Genomic DNA, 18,353 nt, shown 5'->3' on the forward strand with positions numbered 1-18,353 from the left:
GTGAAAGTATGAACCGAGGACCAAGTGGCAGCCTTACAGATTTCCTCAATAGGAGTTGATCGGAGGAAAGCTACAGACGCCGCCATAGCTCTAACTTTGTGGCCCGTCACTCGACCTTGCAAGGGAAGATCAGCCTGAGCGTAGCAGAATGAAATGCAAGCAGCCATCCAGTTGGAGATTGTGCGTTTTGATATAGGACGTCCCAATCTGTTCGGATCAAATGATATGAAAAGTTGAGGAGATGTTCTATGAAGTTGAGTGCGTTGGAGGTAGAAAGCCAAAGCACGTTTACAGTCCAAGGTATGAAGAGCCGCCTCTCCTGGATGAGAATGAGGCTTTGGAAAAAATACAGGCAGAACAATAGACTGATTGATATGAAATTCTGAAACAACTTTAGGCAAGAATTTAGGATGAGTACGGAGAACAACCTTGTCATGGTGAAAAACTGTGTAAGGTGGATCTGCAACCAGCGCTTGTAACTCACTGACACGTCGAGCAGAAGTGAGGGCGATCAGGAAAACAGCTTTCCAAGTGAGATACTTGAGATGAGCTTTGTCAAGTGGTTCAAAAGGAGATTTCATAAGTTGAGCTAAAACAACATTGAGATCCCAAACCACAGGAGGTGGTTTAAGAGGTGGATGGAGATTAATAAGTCCTTTCATAAAGCGAGAAATCATAGGATGTGCAGAAAGGGGTTTTCCATCCAAGGGCTGATGAAAAGTAGCTATAGCACTAAGGTGGACTCGGATAGATGTAGTCTGAAGTCCAGATTGTGACAAATGAAGTAAATAGTCCAGAACTGATGTCAAGGAAGCAGATCTGGGTGGTAAGTTACGTGTAGAACACCAAGCAGAGAATCTAGTCCACTTCTGACCATAACATTGTCTAGTTGATGGTTTTCTGGAAGCAAGTAAGATATCTTGAACAGACGGAGAGAATTGAGAAAAGTCTGTTATACAGAAAGGTACCAAGCTGTCAAATGTAGAGACTGCAGATTGGGATGAAGCAAAGATCCGTGATTCTGCGTGAGTAGAGAAGGAAATATTGGAAGAAGAAGAGGCTCCCTGGTGCTGAGTTGAAGTAGAAGGGAGAACCAAGGTTCCCTGGGCCACCGAGGTTTTTATTTTTTTTTTATATAGAAAGAAAAACGAAGAAGATAAACACAGCGACCGAACTTAGAAAAAGAAACAGCCGCGGTGATGAGAAGGCAATGCTGCAGAGATAGAAAACGTGTCTTCTTGTCTCCGCGGAAATAAACGAACTGAGGATCCTCTCAGGAGATGCGCCCCCTAGTTCGGGCGGGAAGGCACGCGCGCAGGCGCGGTGCAGTGCTCGAAAGTTCGAGATCTTCAAGCAAGTTTGCTTTCGAGGCTGTCCGCTGTGGGGCTCCGTCGGTGACGACACCCATGTGTGGGAATATGCTGCCTGCTTGTCCTGGGATAAAAAATAGTATCATAGGAAAGGGCAACATGATTTTCTAACATTGAATTAATCTGGGACCAAATTAACTTCCAAAAGGCATTGACAAATTAGCTTATAGATATATTCTTATATCCCTATTCGGGCCTCTTGCATATAGAATAGAACCTTCTCTTTTCAAGTGGCCAAACTAAACTCATGGCTCGCCCAAATTATACTTGACGCCTCTTCATACCTCCACTTTAGAGAAAAGCTCAAAACTCTACTTTTCAATGGACCAAATCCTTAATGCTCCCCTCTTCCGCCTAACTCTTCCCTGCCCCCTCCCTCTCATACAATATGCTTTGTTCCCCCCTCTCATAAATTCAATTGTACTCTCTTACAGTACATACCGTATGTGCTCTGTATTAGCCCTTCCTTCACTTAAATTGTCAATGTAAACTAGTTTGACCCTTCGATTGACTTGTTATGTTCTTCTTTCTTCAACTGCACTTTATGTAACTCATCTATTGGTTGTGAACCGCCTAGAACTCCTTGGGTATGGCAGTATACAAAAATAAAATTATTATTATTATTATATATAACACTTAGCTCAGGAATGATTTTCTACCTGGCCCTCAAGAAGTGATACGACGGAAGATCTCCGTTTCGCTCTCAAGGTATGAAGAGAGTTTTTCCACCCGTGGCAAAATTGGATTAAAACTTTAAACACAAACCATTAAAAATATGAAAAGAAATAGGAAATCGGAGCCAAGCTTTCCACACAATCCTGGTTTAAAGAGATTTACTTCAGCAAATGATGTGGTAACACTTTTTTCCCCAATGCCCGTTCTTAGGATATTGATTGTCTGCTGATTTTTACTGGGACTTAATGCGTCCTTACTGAGCTTTTAATTGCCATCTATTAATAGTAGTCATATTGCTTTTTAACTTTCAAGAGATACATTCCTTGATGCCAGTTAAACACTGTTAGAAACAGTATTGTCATTTAATTAACTTGTAGTAACAAAAATGAAGTGTCTCTAGATGCTCTAGAAGGCCCAAACTCCTTTAATCTTAACCAGTTTCTCAAGCAGACTTTGTTTTATTTGCAGATAGAGCAGGGGTCTCAAAGTCCCTCCTTGAGGGCCGCAATCCAGTCGGGTTTTCAGGATTTCCCCAATGAATATGCATGAGATCTATGTGCATGCACTGCTTTCAATGCTTTCAATCATTGGGGAAATCCTGAAAACCCGACTGGATTGCGGCCCTCGAGGAGGGACTTTGAGATCCCCGAGATAGAGGGATGCAGATGAATGCCCGCCAGCACTGCAGAACACCCATGTGAACTGCGACACCAGTCAGAAAACCCCCCAACATTTCAAACAATCATTTTGTGTAATTGGTAACAGGTAAATTGCTATAGCACTTCCTAATCTTTGTTCATAATGTGCCAAGAGGTCATGGTATACTGACAGAATTTCAAACCAACTCACAAATGCTTCATTTCATCGGGATTGCTCTAAAGCTTTTGACACCAGACCACACAAGATGCTTTTATCAATTTGCGGAAGACGAGGTTTCAAGATGCCAATCATGATTGCTTTCCAATTAGAATAAGGTAGACGTAGGGCCCCCATAGGCTGCTAGAAGCACTGTTCTTATTTAACGTTATTAGGAATAATTTGAAGGCGGAAAAACAACATCACAGCAGCAGAACACATTTCGCTGAGTTTAGAGTAGAATCTAGATTGTCCTGGGATGGGGTTCCCCTAATTTTTCAAGCGAAGAGGCACATGGTTCGAGGCTTCCCAATGAAGTTTGCTGAGCAGGGGACACCGCACCTTGGAGTTTGCTGAATTTGTCACTCTGCCCTTGTATCATCGTCTTCTTTGGCAGGTGAAGCCTGGGAACCCTGCCAACCTTGCAGCAATTACTACCGCTGCTGTGCATGAAAAAAAAAAAAAAGAGAGAGGGGAAAACATCCTCTGCATGGCAAATTCAGTACAGGGCAAGAACAGCATAGAAGGCTGGAAAAAAGACTGACGGGCCATAGCTTGGGGACCTCTGCCCTAGAAAATGAGCAGAGAAATGGCAGACACGATTTAATTAGACAACATTGGTTTAAATACTAACCAGGAAGCAGATAACTTTGAAAGCCATTTATCCAGGTGAACGGCTATGGACACACGTAGGAGGAAATTTTGTGAAGTCAGTATCATGTAGCTTATGTGGCTACAGACATGCATAAATGGCCTCTTTTAAAATACTGACCAGTGTAAAAGTAGATATCATGACATGAGGGTGCGTACATTGGCAGGAGGTACATAATAATAATAATAACTTTATTCTTCTATACCGCCACAATCTTGTGACTTCTAGGCGGTTTACATTCAAGAGAGCTGGACATTCAGCAAGTTACAATATGCAGATAGTCAGAGGAAATACAGAGTACAGAAATTTTAAGAAAGCGAAAAAATAAAATATACAGTTTGCTAAGAAATTTCCGAGAGGACCTGTTTAGAAAAGGTCGCGAATTATAAAAACTACAGCGAAAATTACAATATACATTTTGTTAAGAAATTTTCAGAGGGGACATATTAGATGAAAGGTCCCGAATTACAAAATACAGTTTGATTGGGATTTCAGAGGGGGCATATTGGGAAAACGAAAAAAGAAAAGAGTGTTCGTTGAAGAGGGCAGAGTCTGAAAGCACATTATAATATAGACTAAGCTACATGCGTGCTTAAGAGCGCCATTTACACTGGTCCTGCGCTTTCTGCCTTTGACACTAGTATTTTACAAAGACAACTGGTGCCTACTTAACCTCTCAAACCAGACATCCTGTTAGGCAATTATCCTCCACAAAGTGACAGTCTCTTCAATGTAACTAAAAGCATAAGCACCATTTTGAGGAAGTCTTCCTGATGCAAGTTTAGGTTACAGGAATGAAAATCTGCAGGATTAGGGTTACTGGATGTACGGATTTACCTGGACGTGTCCGGGCATCCGGATGGCTTTTTAAAACCCGACACTTTGTCTGGGTTTTGAAAAGCTTCGTCTTTGGGACTGCGTTGCATGCGCGGATACTCTCTTGACCAACAAGAAAAGGTTGAGGCCAGGGGACGGGATTAGGGCGTGGTGTGAGCATAACGGGGCTGGCCAGGGGGGGGGGGCGGGGCTATTTGTCTGGTACCCTATGCAGAATGATTGCAGTTCTACAAATCCATGGGGCCCTTTTACAAACCTGCGCAAAACGTGGCCTGCACTATTTTTAGCGCATGAGTTTACAGTATGCTGAGGCCACTTTTTAGTGCGGTTCTACAATGGCTGCAATTTGCTTTTTGTCTATTAATGATTGAAAGGGGACATAATTTAAACATTCAAGGTAATGAAGGGAATAGACTTAGTAGATAAAGACAGGTTGTTTACCCTCTCCAAGGTAGAGAGAACGAGAGGGCACTCGCTAAAGTTAAAAGGGGATAGATTCCGTACAAACGTAAGGAAGTTCTTCTTCACCCAGAGAGTGGTAGAAAACTGGAACGCTCTTCCAGAGGCTGTTATAGGGGAAAACACCCTCTAGGGATTCAAGTCCAAGTTAGACAAGTTCCTGCTGAACAAGAACGGGCACTGGTAGGGCTAGTCTCGGTTAGGGCACTGGTCTTTGACCCGCCCAAAGGTATAAACTATCCTTCCCCTCTCTACACGGTATTCGCTATGCAGGCAAACTGGGAAAATCCCTTCTCTTCAGAATCACAGGTCTTTGGAACAACCTTACTACCCCGCTGCAGAACCTGGGCTCCCTCCAATTATTCTGCAAGCAACTGAAAACCTGGCTTTTCACTAAAATGTAATTCAAAAATGTATTTCTATCCCCCCTTACTCTTCATGTAAACCTTTTTTTTCCTTCTCTTCCTATATTTTAAGTTCTTGTAAACCGCGCCGAGCTCCACAACATCCGAGGAGATGATGCGGTATATAAACTTAAGGTTTAGTTTAGAGGGCCGTCGCGTGAGCGGAGTGCTGGGCACGATGGACCACTGGTCTGACCCAGCAGCGGCAATTCTTAGGTTCTTATGTTGAGATAGGTGGCATTATCAAGTTTTCATGCATATTTTCCAGCAAACAATCTACCCAGATTAAAAAAAGGTATAGGTGGCATTGCATATTTTATACCTGTAGCAAAGCCTACGAGTAAAAACTACGTCCCAATGTGAAGCCTTTGAAATGACAATGAGTGTTATATTTTGAGAATCCAGAGTCTCATTCACTGTGAACACTAGGCAAAGGGTCTCATCTATCAAGGGGATATTCAAAATTTAGAAAGGGTATATTAAAATTGGTGAAAGGGATTCTAGGGGCGATGGATCTTGGGAAGTCATAGAAATTGTAGTTATTTTCCTTTGGAAAAATGGCTGATTGAAGGCAATTTTTTTTCTACTCTACAACATATCATTACAGCATTTGGGGACCACGCAGGTGATCTTTTTACAGCATGAGCAAATAAACAAGGGGTTGCTGTTTTAGTCTACCTGAATGCATGGGAATAAAACCAGAGAAAGTGGTTCTGTAGTTATACAGTATATGAGGGGGTGTGCTAAACGGAAGTTTCCATTCCCTTGAGCTTATAAAGCACTGAAAATTAATATTACCAACTTCTGGAGGGCACTTTCAAAAGAAACCTGAGAAAAGATTGATGGATATTATACTATAGCTAGACTTCAAGGAAAAGTGATACAGGGGCTCAAATTAATAGTCAAATTTGGAGCTAGGAAGGAAATTGTGTTAGCATACTGCATAATTAGGCCGTATCGAGGCAGAAGAAGATCTCTTTTTTCTTAAAGGACCCACGGCAACTAGAGGGCATCCGTTGAGAATCAGGGGAGGGAAATTCCATGGCGACACCAGAAAATATTTCTTCACCGAAAGGGTGGTTGATTGCTGGAATAATCTTCTGCAACAGGTAATTGAGGCCAGCAGCGTGCCAGACTGTAAGAAAAGATGGGATTGGCATGTGGGATCACTTCATGGGCGTAGTTAGGGGGGTGGGTCATTAGTGTGGGCAGACTAGATGGGCCGTGGCCCTTTTCTGCCGTCATTTTCTATGTTTTATGGCTTTAATATGCATTGATAAAAAAGCAAGGTTAATGTTAGACACAATCTGGCCGATATTCAGGGCTATTTAACCAAACCAGGAACAGCTCCTGGCTGGTTAAACAGCATTCTGCTGGCTACACACTAACGTTCAGGAGTAAATAGCTGGCTATCTCTGCTGAATATTAGCTCGTAGGTGCCACTTGAGAATCAAGCCTAGCGGTGTCTAAGCAGACTTCAGCGCCAATCCATTAGAACAGCTTTTCCCTCACCTAATTTGGCAGTGCCTGTGTCACATGTCTAATGACGCCCAACTCAACCATGCCTATTCTCTGCCTTTAGCTGCGCCTACTTTTTAAGATAGGGGTTGTTAGGCATCTTTAGGCGTGGGAAGGCGCCTACGCTTAGGCGTCACTAGGCGTCCTAAGAGTTCTGCACCATACTCTTAAAATTGTTTAATTAATGGTTTTATTTTGATTGTCTGAAAACTGGCTTGGCCTTCACCACACCGATTAAGCCAATTAAAAAAAGTTAGGCACAAAACTCGAACTTACGTGTCGCTACACAGCTGCAATTAGAGCAACTAGAAGTGCCTCATGTAGGTGCCGATTATAGAATATGGCCCTTAGTGGTCAAAACTTTGCTGGCTATATTGCACAATAGTTGCCAATTTTAAACGCTGACCAGCCAAGTTTAATGGCCATAATGGGCTGCCCAAATATCTTTGGCTGCTATAAGATAACTAGCCAGTGCTTGAAATTGACTTATCTTGCCAAAAATAGACCAGATATTTAATGTCGGCCACCAGAAATGGCCTGGCATTGAATATCTAGGCTCAGCACCAACCATGGAAGTTAGCTGGTCTCCCTCCCATGGTCTCAATATTGGCTCTGGTAAGTCTTGATGAGAGACTTCCACAAGAACAAGTCTTGCATAAATCAAACAACTAATAATAATAATAACAGTTTATATACTGCAATACCGTTAAGTTCTATGCGGTTTACAGAAGATTAGTGGGGCACAAGTTGAGTTGACGTACAAGTTGAGTTAACTTAAGGGATGTGGGAACAATGGGGAGAAAGGGCAAGAGAGGGGAAGGAGGGAAGTGGGTCAGCTGTCTAGGTATTTCAGGAATAGGTGAGTTTTGAGGCGTTTCCTGAATACCTCATAAGTGATGGGCAATAGGAGTTGTTCTAGGTCTAAGGCCTAGATTCACTAAACTCACTGATATTGGGCAATCTGTGGCCAAGTCTTGCCGAGCGACCGATTCACAACAGCTTCAGCATGCAAATGATGTGATCGGACGAACGTCCTACAATGATCCCACGGATCGCTGTAGAGCGATCGAAATACATTCGCAGATCATCCCTGTTGGTTGTAGATGCGATTTGTGCATGTGCTAGCTCTTAGCACAAGCGAGGTGGCTGCAGTTTGGCTGGCCCTACGAGTGGACATTAATAAGAAATCATTTCAATTTGGCCTAGGTGCAGCCAGATTATATGGAACAGAACACACTTGCAGCCAGATTGTGGAACAGAACACGCTTTCAACCCGCGGGTTAAAACCACAGGCTTACACTGCACTTTTCGCACAATATATAAAAAGGTGGGGAGTATGCATATGTACAGTTTTTTTTAATTTTTTATGTTGATGGTTGTTTTCAGGGCGGCAGAGAGCAGGAGAGTTGGCAAGGACAGTAGCGACTGGTCCTCATCATTTGCTTCATTTAGAATCGGCAAACTCAATTGGTGTTCCTTCTTCTGTTTAGTGAATCGATGGCTTCTTACTTATGCATGGCATTTTCTCTCATTTGCTTGCGTGGATCAGATTGGAGATTGATTGCACAGCTGTTTAGTGAATCGGGTCGGGAAACGATCGCAAAACCATCGGTAAGTTTTGTGAATCTAGCCCTAAAGGTTTTAGATTAGTTTACCATTTTAATGTTGTGAATTTTTCGCTAATTGATGCTTTTATGTATTTTATTATGTAATGTATGTTTGTTTCCAGTCAAGAATGGTAGTTTGTGTGGGATCTGCACTTTAAAAAAAATACATAAAATAATGGAGATACGTGTTAACTGCACTAAGAAAAACCCTAGCAGAGCTTTTTTATTTTTTAAACTTGACTCTACCAGATGTTGAAGGCATTTGTGACCAGTCAGACACAAGGCCTGCCAAGGTCCCAGTCAAACCAAGCAAAAAAGTAAAAGTAAAATCCAGGAAAGAAAATTTCAGGATTTTCGAGGATGTTCGTTTGAGAAATAATGCCACTGACCACCAGGAGGAGCCAGATATTTCTGAAGAAGAAGGTAGTGAGATTTGTACAAACCACCACCAGGGGAGCTCTAGAGGCCCCTGGAGATCTGCTGACACACCTAGAACAGGGCACGCCCCTAGACTAGATAAGCCAGCACTGGCATTCAGACCAGGAAGCCGGTTAGGGAGGAAGTTTAAGCCTTGCCTCCCTAGGGATCCTCCTGAGCCAAACAGGGACAACAGGCCACAACCCATGGAGCTGATCGAGGCTGAACAAGCTGAAGACTTGTCCCTCCTGAGGGATGAACCCATGGATTTTCAAGAAGCCTGTGCTGGCAGTGAATCTAATTACCCTGAGCTGATGCAGGTGGACTTGGCTTCCAGCCACAAACAGTGAGTGTGTTTGCTTTTGATCTGTTTGTGTGCTGTTGTTGTTTTTTTTCTTCTTTTTAAAGAATGTGAACTTTGAGAAAGCTAGGAGTGTAATGTGGGGAGAGGTTTTGCTTCCACCTTGGGAGGGAATTAGAAAGCCTATCTTATGGCCTTTATTTTTGCAAAACCTATTACACTCTCCTATTCCTGGCAGACCTAGATGGTTGCCAGAGGCTTTCTTTTATTTTGGTTTTTTTGATTGTGAATTGAGGAATTCTGAATGCTGAACTTTATTGCTGATGTACTGACATACCTGCTTTGGAGCAGGCAGAGCAACCTCTGCATTGAACTGTGACCTAAAAGACAATTGAGAATTAAGAAGCAGAAGAAGAAAGTTTGATTTTGTTTGTGAACTGTTTTGTTTTCATGCCTTCTTGTTTTGGCAGTTTTCTTTTCTTCTTTAATGAGGCATGGAATCTTGACTACTGTGACAAAGATTGAGGAATTACTTACCTGCTTTATTGAATAAGTAAAATTGATTTATTTTTCAAACTCTGCTTCCTTGTGTGAAGACTTGATTCTTGTGGGAAAATATTTGTGAATGTTTTTGAAGGTTCAGTCCTGCAGGGTGACTCCCTGTTGGGTCACACGCTGGTGCATTGTTGGTGGCTACTTTCAGGATTGTTCTGGAATCCTGATTTAGGCTATAGTGGTGGCCACACATTTAAATACTTCTTATTTGGGGCAGAAAAAAAAGGGTCCAGGATCTTTCCACCACACTAGATTGCAAACGACTAAAATTCAGTTTATGGCAGTCAGTTTTGAAAAAGCAGCAGCTGCTGTAGTGAAAAATATATAACACTGGTGTCCAGATATTGTCCAGCACTGAATATCTGCTGATTGGTCAAAGCTAGGATAGCCTTTTTGCTGTCCTAATTTGGGCCGGTTAGTTGTTTGGATATCAGTCTGAATATTGTGGCTAACTAGATATCCTATGCCTCTGCCCAAGTTTTGCCAAAATGGTGTTGAGGCAGTCAGAGGGAATATTCTGAGGTAGTGCCACTGAATTTCCCACTTGCCGTCACATATCTGGTTAATGGCACCAGTACTTTTGAACATCGGCCACATAAAACCTAATGGAGTCTGTCTTAGAAGCTAGATGGATTTGTGACTTTATCAGGCAAATGAAAGTCACTCTCTCAGTATTCAAACACTGAGGGCTAGGGACATGATACGGAAAGGGAAAAGAGATGGGATTTGATATACAGTACTCCCCCGAAATTCACAGGGATTCCGTTCCAGGAACCCCCGCAAATTTTGAAAAAACGCCAATACGGTTTTTAGGCAGGGGAGACAGGAGAGGGCGGTCGGAGCGCCGGCGAGTGAAGGAAATCACTCGCTGTATGCTCCGACCGCCTCTTCCTGTACTAAAGTCGGGCCTTACCAATCAGGAGCTGCTTTGACACGCATTTGAGACATAGATAGCATAATTCATCTATCATTAATGCTTATGCTCTAATACCTAATTTAATCAGACTTTACGTATAGGTCACAATCTCTTTTACTTTCTCCTCTAGGCTTAGCCATGCTTTCAAGATTATTTTTATTACCCTCCAGATGTTTTTTCCCTAAATGTATCTCTATTTTCCTTCCTTTCCTTTTGCACCAGTAATTATTTGTACGTATACACTGTATGTTTATTTGAATAAAATTGTTTTATTGTTTGTCTCCTAATTTTAAACTGTCATATGCATTGAAGTATTTGACATTGAGTGTACAACAAATTTTTAATAAACTTGAAACTCCGACTGCCTTCTCCTGCCCGGTCATTCGTGGTCGGAAAATACCACGAATGACCGGGATCGCAAACCGCCGACCGCGAATTCGCGGGGGAGCACCGTACTGCCTTTCTGTGGATACAATCAAAGCAGTTTACATATTACTGTATACGTATACAGGTCTTTATTTTGCACCTGGGGCAATGGAGCTGGAGAGGGGAATCAAACCCAGTTCCCCAGGCTCTCGGGCTACTACACTTGAGATATAACAGAATGTCTCGAATCTGTATGGATAAGCACGGAGGATTTCCCAGACGCAGTACTGCGACTGTAAAACTGAACAACAGATATGGATAGGCGTATGATCTTATCTGCTATTTTGTCTCTTTCTATGTAACCATTGATTTGTCTCTGTAGGTCCAAGCTAAGACTTTGAAAATATATTTTGTTCCTAAATCCACTGCATCTACCTAATTATAACACTTTCTAAACTACATGCTTCATTTGCTCCGACACCTCTGATATCTCCACCTTTAATATTACGGTTCTCTGTACCAGAATTATGAACCCAGACATGTTCCCTCCCTCAATGAATTAAACCAGAAAACATTTTCCTTTCAAGGAAATAATTCACATTAAAGCAGTTTGCTATTAAAAAAACATCTTCCTTTCCTTACCCGATTCCCTTGTGCGACCTTTAACTAACTCGCTCCATGGACCTGGTCCAATGGCATTGAATGCTTGAATTTGTAGCTCATACTCCACCCATTCTTCCAAATCCTCGATAGTATACTCTCTTTCCAGCCGGTCGCTTATCACCTGTGTCAGTGGTGGGCCCTGTAGATCTGCTCGCCAGTATTTAATCCTGTAGCCCACTGATTCAGGGTTTCCATTGTACTGTGAATCAGGAAGCGGCTGGCAATAAATAGTAAGAATCGAGAGCTAGTGAACACACAGAATGTCAGTACTTCATTGAGTTGCTAAAAGAAACTGTCGTATTGACAAGGTGAGAGGATCGGCTGAGTGGAGGCTTTCTTTCCAAGCAGCTATTGTACCATTTTAATGTTCTAAGTTGCCCTATCATGATGTCTTATAGAGAATAATTTTTTTTTTTTTAACAATGTCTTATGCATTAAATAGATAAAATAAATCATATTCCTTGCTCATTTTGTATTTTTTATTTAGTTCAGCTGAATGGTAGTACTTTGTAGAGAATGACACGGTGACAAAATTCATCACCGTTCCCGTCCCCGCGGGAAATAATCCCATGTCATTTTCTAGTGTCTATTTCAACCTCGGTCCTTCTACACCAGCATTCTTCAAAGCAAAGCTGGGCCCATTCATACTCTGATTCTTATGTGAGCCAAGGATAATGAAGCCATTGTGACATCACTGATGTGATTGGCTCTTAGGCACTGGTGGAATGAGGCATTATGACATCACAATCTCTGCTCTGGAATGTTGCTGCTCAATCTCAGCATTCTTCAATGCAAAGCTTGTGGGTCAGTGGTTGTGGCCATTCATACTCTGATTCTTCCTTCTCTCCTTAAAGAATGACATGAAGATGGTTTCCTGCAGTTATCCGCGGGGACGGGAATGGTGATGAATTTTGTCACCGTCTCATTCTCTAGTACTTTGCTGGATGTTTTGAAAAATATTGAAATCTTATTTTAAACTTCTATTTTTCTTTAGAGGGTGGACCCCTGTGTCATATAATGGAAGACAATAAAACCCTCAGGTTAATGTTCAGGTAGTAGAGGTTAGCATTTTTTTTTTTTTTACGCTGATTGCAGCAGACAAAATTAGGCCCCAATATTCAATGCTAGGCCATGTCCAGCAACTGGCATTGAATATTTGGGTCTGACTTAGGGTTACCAGATCTCCAGATTTCCACAGACATGTCAGGAGATCCAGACGGCTTTTCAAAAACAAGGGCTTTGTCCGGGTTTTGAAAAGCCTACTCTCAATCGCGTCAGGCAGGAGGCAATCTGCGCATGCGTGGATGCCACGCGCGTGACTTCATCGTGTGGTGCCTGCGCATGCACGGATTGCCTCCTGTCCAACCAAAGCAGGCAGCGGGGGGTGGAGCTAGGGCGGGCCTAGGGTGTCCGGATTTTAGAATCGTAAAATCTGGCAATCCTAGTCTAACTGGATCAGCTGAGACCCACATAGGGATATCAGGCTAGGTCCCATCCCCCCTAATTCCAATCCCCCTCTCTGCCCCACAGAAAAGCATTTGGCCTCCCATCAAGAATCCTACCACCCTCTGTAGGTTCCCCCCCTCGTGACCTACCTTTCCAGTCCAGTCCTCTGTGAATGACCATTATGGCAACCATTATGAAGTGGGAGCAGGGGTGGACTAACCATTGCAACAATAGAGCGGGGCCCATTCTTCCCTAGCTTCCATTTAATTTCATCACTTTTGATAGGTGAATAGGGGCTCAAGACTCAATGACCTAGGGCCTAGTTCATTGTCAGTCTGGCCCTGAGTGGGACCCCATGATGGGCCCTTTTCTGCTAGCCCACCGAGGCAGATGCCTAGAGAGCATAGGGGATCTTTGAAAGGGGGCCAAATGCTGGGGTAGGGGGAGGAGTGGAAGAGAGGGTGGAAGAACAGAAGTGGGGTGGGGGAAGCCTACCGGAGGTGAGAAAATCCTTGATAGAGGAGCAGGTGCTCTTCTGGGATGGGAGAGAGGGAGTGGGAATAGAATCGGGGAGGGGTTAGTTGCTCTTCTGGAGGGGTGGGAGGATAGATGGTCAGGAGTCAGGAAGGTCATATTTACTTATTATTTAAATATTTTTATTTTGCTCAAACATTTTACAGCAGTAGCTCAAGGTGAGTTACATTCAGGTACACTAAGGGCTCCTTTTACTAAGCTGCGCTAGCGGTTTTACCGTGCGCTGCAATGCCGCACACGCTAGATGCTAACGCCTCCATTGAGCTGGCGTTAGTTTTTGGCGCATAGAGTGGGGTTAGCACGTGCGGAAAGGTAGCGCGTGCTAAAACGCTAGCGCACCTTAGTAAAAGAAGCCCTAAGTATTTCCCCGTCCCTGGAGGGCTCGCAATCTGATTTTGTGGCAACGCAGGGTTAAGTGACTTGCCCAAGATTACAGGGAATAGTGGTGTGATTTGAACTAGGCTCCCCTGTAAAAGAAGCTCTAATCACTAAGCTAATCCTCCATTCCACATATGCTCTTCTGGTGGGGAGGGGGGGAAGGGTACTCATACAGCAGGACGGGAAGGGAATGGCAGGGTTCTTTGGGAAGGGGGTGGTGGAGATACAGCACTTTGATATCCAGTATCCGCATCCGCACAGCTAATCAGGCAGAGTTAGGATTGATATTTAATCCGGTCCTATATGACTGGTTGGCTATGTGGGCACTGACATTGAATACTGGCAGTACCCTCATAATTCCTGTCTCCTCTCCTCCACCCTTGGAATGCCCCTCTTGTGCCTGGAGTTAGGATGGCTAGTTAGTGCACCGCCTTGGTTAAGTATTGCTAATATTGATCGTTTGCCCACTGAATAAAAACTTTCAAAAACTACAAGAACGAGAGGCCATTCAGAAAAATTGAGAGGGGACAGATTCAGAACCAGTGCCAGGAAGTTCTTCTTCACCCAAAGGGTGGTGGACACCTGCGCTCCCAGAGGGTGTGATAGGACAGAGTATGGTATTGGGGTTCAAGAAGGGATTAGATAAATTTCCTGAAGGAAAAGGGGATAGAAGGGTATAGATAGAGGATTACTATACAGGTCCTGGACCTGATGAGCCGCTGCGTGAGCAGACTGCTGGGCATGATGGACCTCTGGTCTGACCCAGCAGAGGCACTGCTTATGTTCTAATAAGGGGGCAGGGGCCTCTCATGCCCACTTAAATCACTTTGAATCCTGGGACGCTTGTTTTGATCTACTCTGTTTCTCTTAATGGCTTACCAAAGACTGCCTAACAGAAGCAGAAAAAGAATGATGCAGTCAACATTCTCTTCCTCTGGAGGACAAATGCCTGATGTCCAACCTACAAGGGAACAGCTTTCGTATCGGGATTGGACCAAACATCTAACTATCACTGACAGCCATGCCCAGGGTCCTTTCTATGGGCATTTCAGGAACCACATAGGATACTCCTCAGGGGCTACAGCAGTAGAACTGACCAGCTTTGGAGACTTTTGATCTCACAGTTTTGTGACTGAAATTCTGGAAGAATTTGTCATAGCATTATATGAAGAAATATATTCTGCCCGTGGCAGTCAACAGTTTTTAATCTCTGTGGGCTGAATTAACCCTCCATATTCAAGAGTAGGCCATGTCTGAGCTCAGCCACTGACTATTCAGGTATGTGTGGTCATGTGGAAATTAACTGGATACCAGATGATATTCAGAATGGTGCTCACTTGGCAGAAAAGCCTTTTTGCTGTCCTAACTTTATGGGCTTACCTAACCAGTTAACAGACTAAATATCACCACTAACTGATTGCTTTAGCTCCTCTGAGGCTTTGCCCCTGTAGTGCCCTGGCACTAACCAGACAGTTCTCGGGCAATCAAAGGCAATATTTTGTGGCTGAATATTGCCAGATGACCACTTTAGCAGAGTTTTAACCTGTATGGTTACATTCCTTGGAATATTAGGTCCATAATATGTAACTGGTCAAAACATAGGTCAGCCCCATACACAAGAGCAAGAGATACTTCACCCAGAATAAAAAAAGCTTCTTCAAAAAACCTAAAGAATCTCATAATTCATCTGCCTTCTCTGGGATTGGTTGTATGGAATCTTGCTACTTTGGGGGTTTCTGCCGGGTACTTGTGACCTGGATTGGCCACTGTCGGAAGCAGGAACTGGGCTAGATGGACCTTCAGTCTGGCACAGTCTGGCTATTCTTCTGCTCTAATGGACCAGCAATTTTTATTTTTCTTGCTGCAACACTAGAGAACAAACTTACCACCCAACGGATCCATAGGCTCGTTTCACTAGCAGTGCGCATGGTGACACTTCCTGGTGCAACGTCTGGAGGAGCCTGCAGCGTTTGGATCACACGGGACGGCTGGCTAAAAGGGCTTGCACCTACAATATTTTCCTTTCTCAGTCGGAATCTGAAAAGTCACGTTAGAGAGAGGGTATGTGCATGGGCTCTCAAGCAACAGGTTAAAATACTTTGGAACAAAACACAAAGGAGGTGTAAATAACAAGAAGAGTTGGTGGACACATACACAATACTGAAGAACTTGAACACTGTGGCCCTGATTCTCCAAAAGTGCGTCTCGATTTTAGGCAGCTGTAGGTGCCCTACAGCTGTCTAATCAGCCAATCGGGATGCACGTTTTTTAAAAAAATGCTCCCCAGGCAGGCCGCCTATATTGAAGGCGAGGCCCGACCGCCCCTCCCCGACACTACCGACCGCCCCCCCCCCGACACTACCGATCGCTGGCAGGAGGGTGCCCAATCCCTCCTGTCAGAAGATGCCCCCCCCCCGAAACTACTGACCGCCCCCCCCCGACACTACCGATCGCTGGCAGGAGGGTGCCCAATCCCTCCTGCCGGAAGACGCACCCCCTCCGCACCTCCCCCCCCCCCGCGCTAACAGCCCTCAAACCTCCCCCCAACCAAACTAACCTTTCCTTGTTGGCCAGACGGGACTTGCCCGTCCAGCTGGCAGGCCAGTCTCGTTGAAATGAGGTGGGCCCGCCCCTTCCCGGCCCATCCTTCCGAAGCCTAAGGCCTGATTGGCCCAGGCTCTAGAAGCCTGGACCAATCAGGCCTTAGGCATAGCGGGTCCGCCCATCCCCACTAAGTCTAAGGCCTGATTGGCCGGGGGGGGGGCATCTTCTGGCAGGAGGGATTGGGCACCCTCTTGCCAGCGATCGGTAGTGTCGGGGGGGCATCTTCTGGCAGGAGGGTTTGGGCACCCTCCTGCCAGCAATTGGACAGGCGGCCGCGGCCCGCTATACTTATAGCAGCAATAAGTATAGCGGCCGTGTCTACTTACAATGTAGACCAGCATTTTGTTGGCCTACATTGTAAGCATCTCTTCCTCTACTAGGGAGACGTGTAGGGCCGCCTAGGTTCGCCTAAGGCCCTTAGGCGAGCTTAGGTGTCTTGCGGGCCTCACCTTCAATATAGGCGGCCTGCCTGGGGAGCATTTGTTTAAAAAACGTGCATCCCGATTGGCTGATTAGACAGCTGTAGGACGCCTACAGCTGCCTAAAATCGGGACGCACTTTTGGAGAATCAGGGCCTGTGTGCTGATTCTATAAATGGCGCCTAAATTGGCTGTTGCCTAAAAAAAATAGGCGCCGGCTGCGTGTCAATCACACTTAGGCGTCACCTTTGTATAAACTTAGGCACCTGAAATGTAGGTGAAGGTTTTAATGGCCTACATTTCAGGCACCTAAGTTTTTGGAGAATCACACTTAGCAGTGCCTAAGTCACGCTCCGTCCATAGAAACGGCCACTTAGGCATTAGGCGCTGCTATCTTTATAGGTGCCTATCGCCCAATTACATTATTTTTTTAGCAATTACTGAGCCTATTAAGGGTAGTTTGCCAATTAAGTTAGGCACCTAACTTTAGGCTCCCTTTATAGAATCAGCCCCAAAATATGCTCTATGCAGATGCACTGTCTGCCTTCAATCTAGGCACTATTGCTTCTGGATTTGCACTCGTATTTTATAAAGTCATATAGGTGTCTATGTATCTTTATTAAATGTGCCAAAATGGCTGCCTTCCTTTTCACTTAAGTAGGGTACCCTGTTATACAATTGCCCCATAGATGCTGAATAGAAACAAAAGCTTTAAGCATTGACCCCCTAGATTCTGTAAATGGCACCAAACTGGGGCATGAATCTCAGACCTGTGCGCAAACTAATTAGTTAACAAGGTGTCAATAATTATTGACCTTAATTGGTACTAATTAGGATTTGCAAGTGGGTCTGCCTCCATGCTAGTCTGTAACAGTGCGACTAAATTGTTTCATATGCAATTAAAAAGATGCCATGAGAAAGGGCATTCCCAAAGTTTAGGGGCAGTGTCAGTGGTGTAGTGAGGGTAGGATGCACCCTGCTCCCTCCTTGCCTCTCCCCCCCACTCATGCCCTACCTTCCTCCTGTACCTCTTTAAATCTTCACCAGTGCGAGCAGATTCTCTGGCCTACTGCTCACGTCAGCGTTGGCTTTCCCTCTGATGTTACTTCCTTGTCCTGCGACCCGGAAGTGATTTCAGAGGGGAGCCAGGCCAGAGAAGTTGCTCACACTGACGAAGATTTGAAGAGATACAACAGGGGGATGAGAGGGCGTGAGCATGACATGGAGGGGCGGAGAGGTGCCAGCGCCCCCACCAGGACGGCACCCGGGGCGGCCCGCTCCCCCTTACTACGCCACTGGGCAGTGTTGTAGAACAGGGTCATGAACATCCAGCTGCCATCAATTGGGCACGGGGATTTACACCAGGTTTCAACGCAC

General features: G+C 44.5%; 1 protein-coding gene across 2 annotated transcripts in view; it reads right to left on the bottom strand.

The window, feature by feature from the left end:
- Nucleotides 1–18,353, bottom strand: part of SDK1 (sidekick cell adhesion molecule 1) — a 1,012,418-nt gene that overhangs the window by 213,247 nt on the left and 780,818 nt on the right. For both annotated transcript variants that reach the window (XM_033963079.1, XM_033963080.1), the window contains 2 exons: nt 15,840–15,990; nt 11,575–11,812 (listed from right to left, as the gene is read on the bottom strand). In XM_033963079.1, coding sequence (XP_033818970.1) covers nt 11,575–11,812; nt 15,840–15,990 — 389 coding nt within the window. The remainder of the gene's footprint in view (nt 1–11,574; nt 11,813–15,839; nt 15,991–18,353) is intronic.

Source organism: Geotrypetes seraphini, chromosome 11 (assembly GCF_902459505.1).
Source record: "Geotrypetes seraphini chromosome 11, aGeoSer1.1, whole genome shotgun sequence".
Classification (NCBI taxonomy): Eukaryota; Metazoa; Chordata; class Amphibia; order Gymnophiona; family Dermophiidae; genus Geotrypetes; species Geotrypetes seraphini.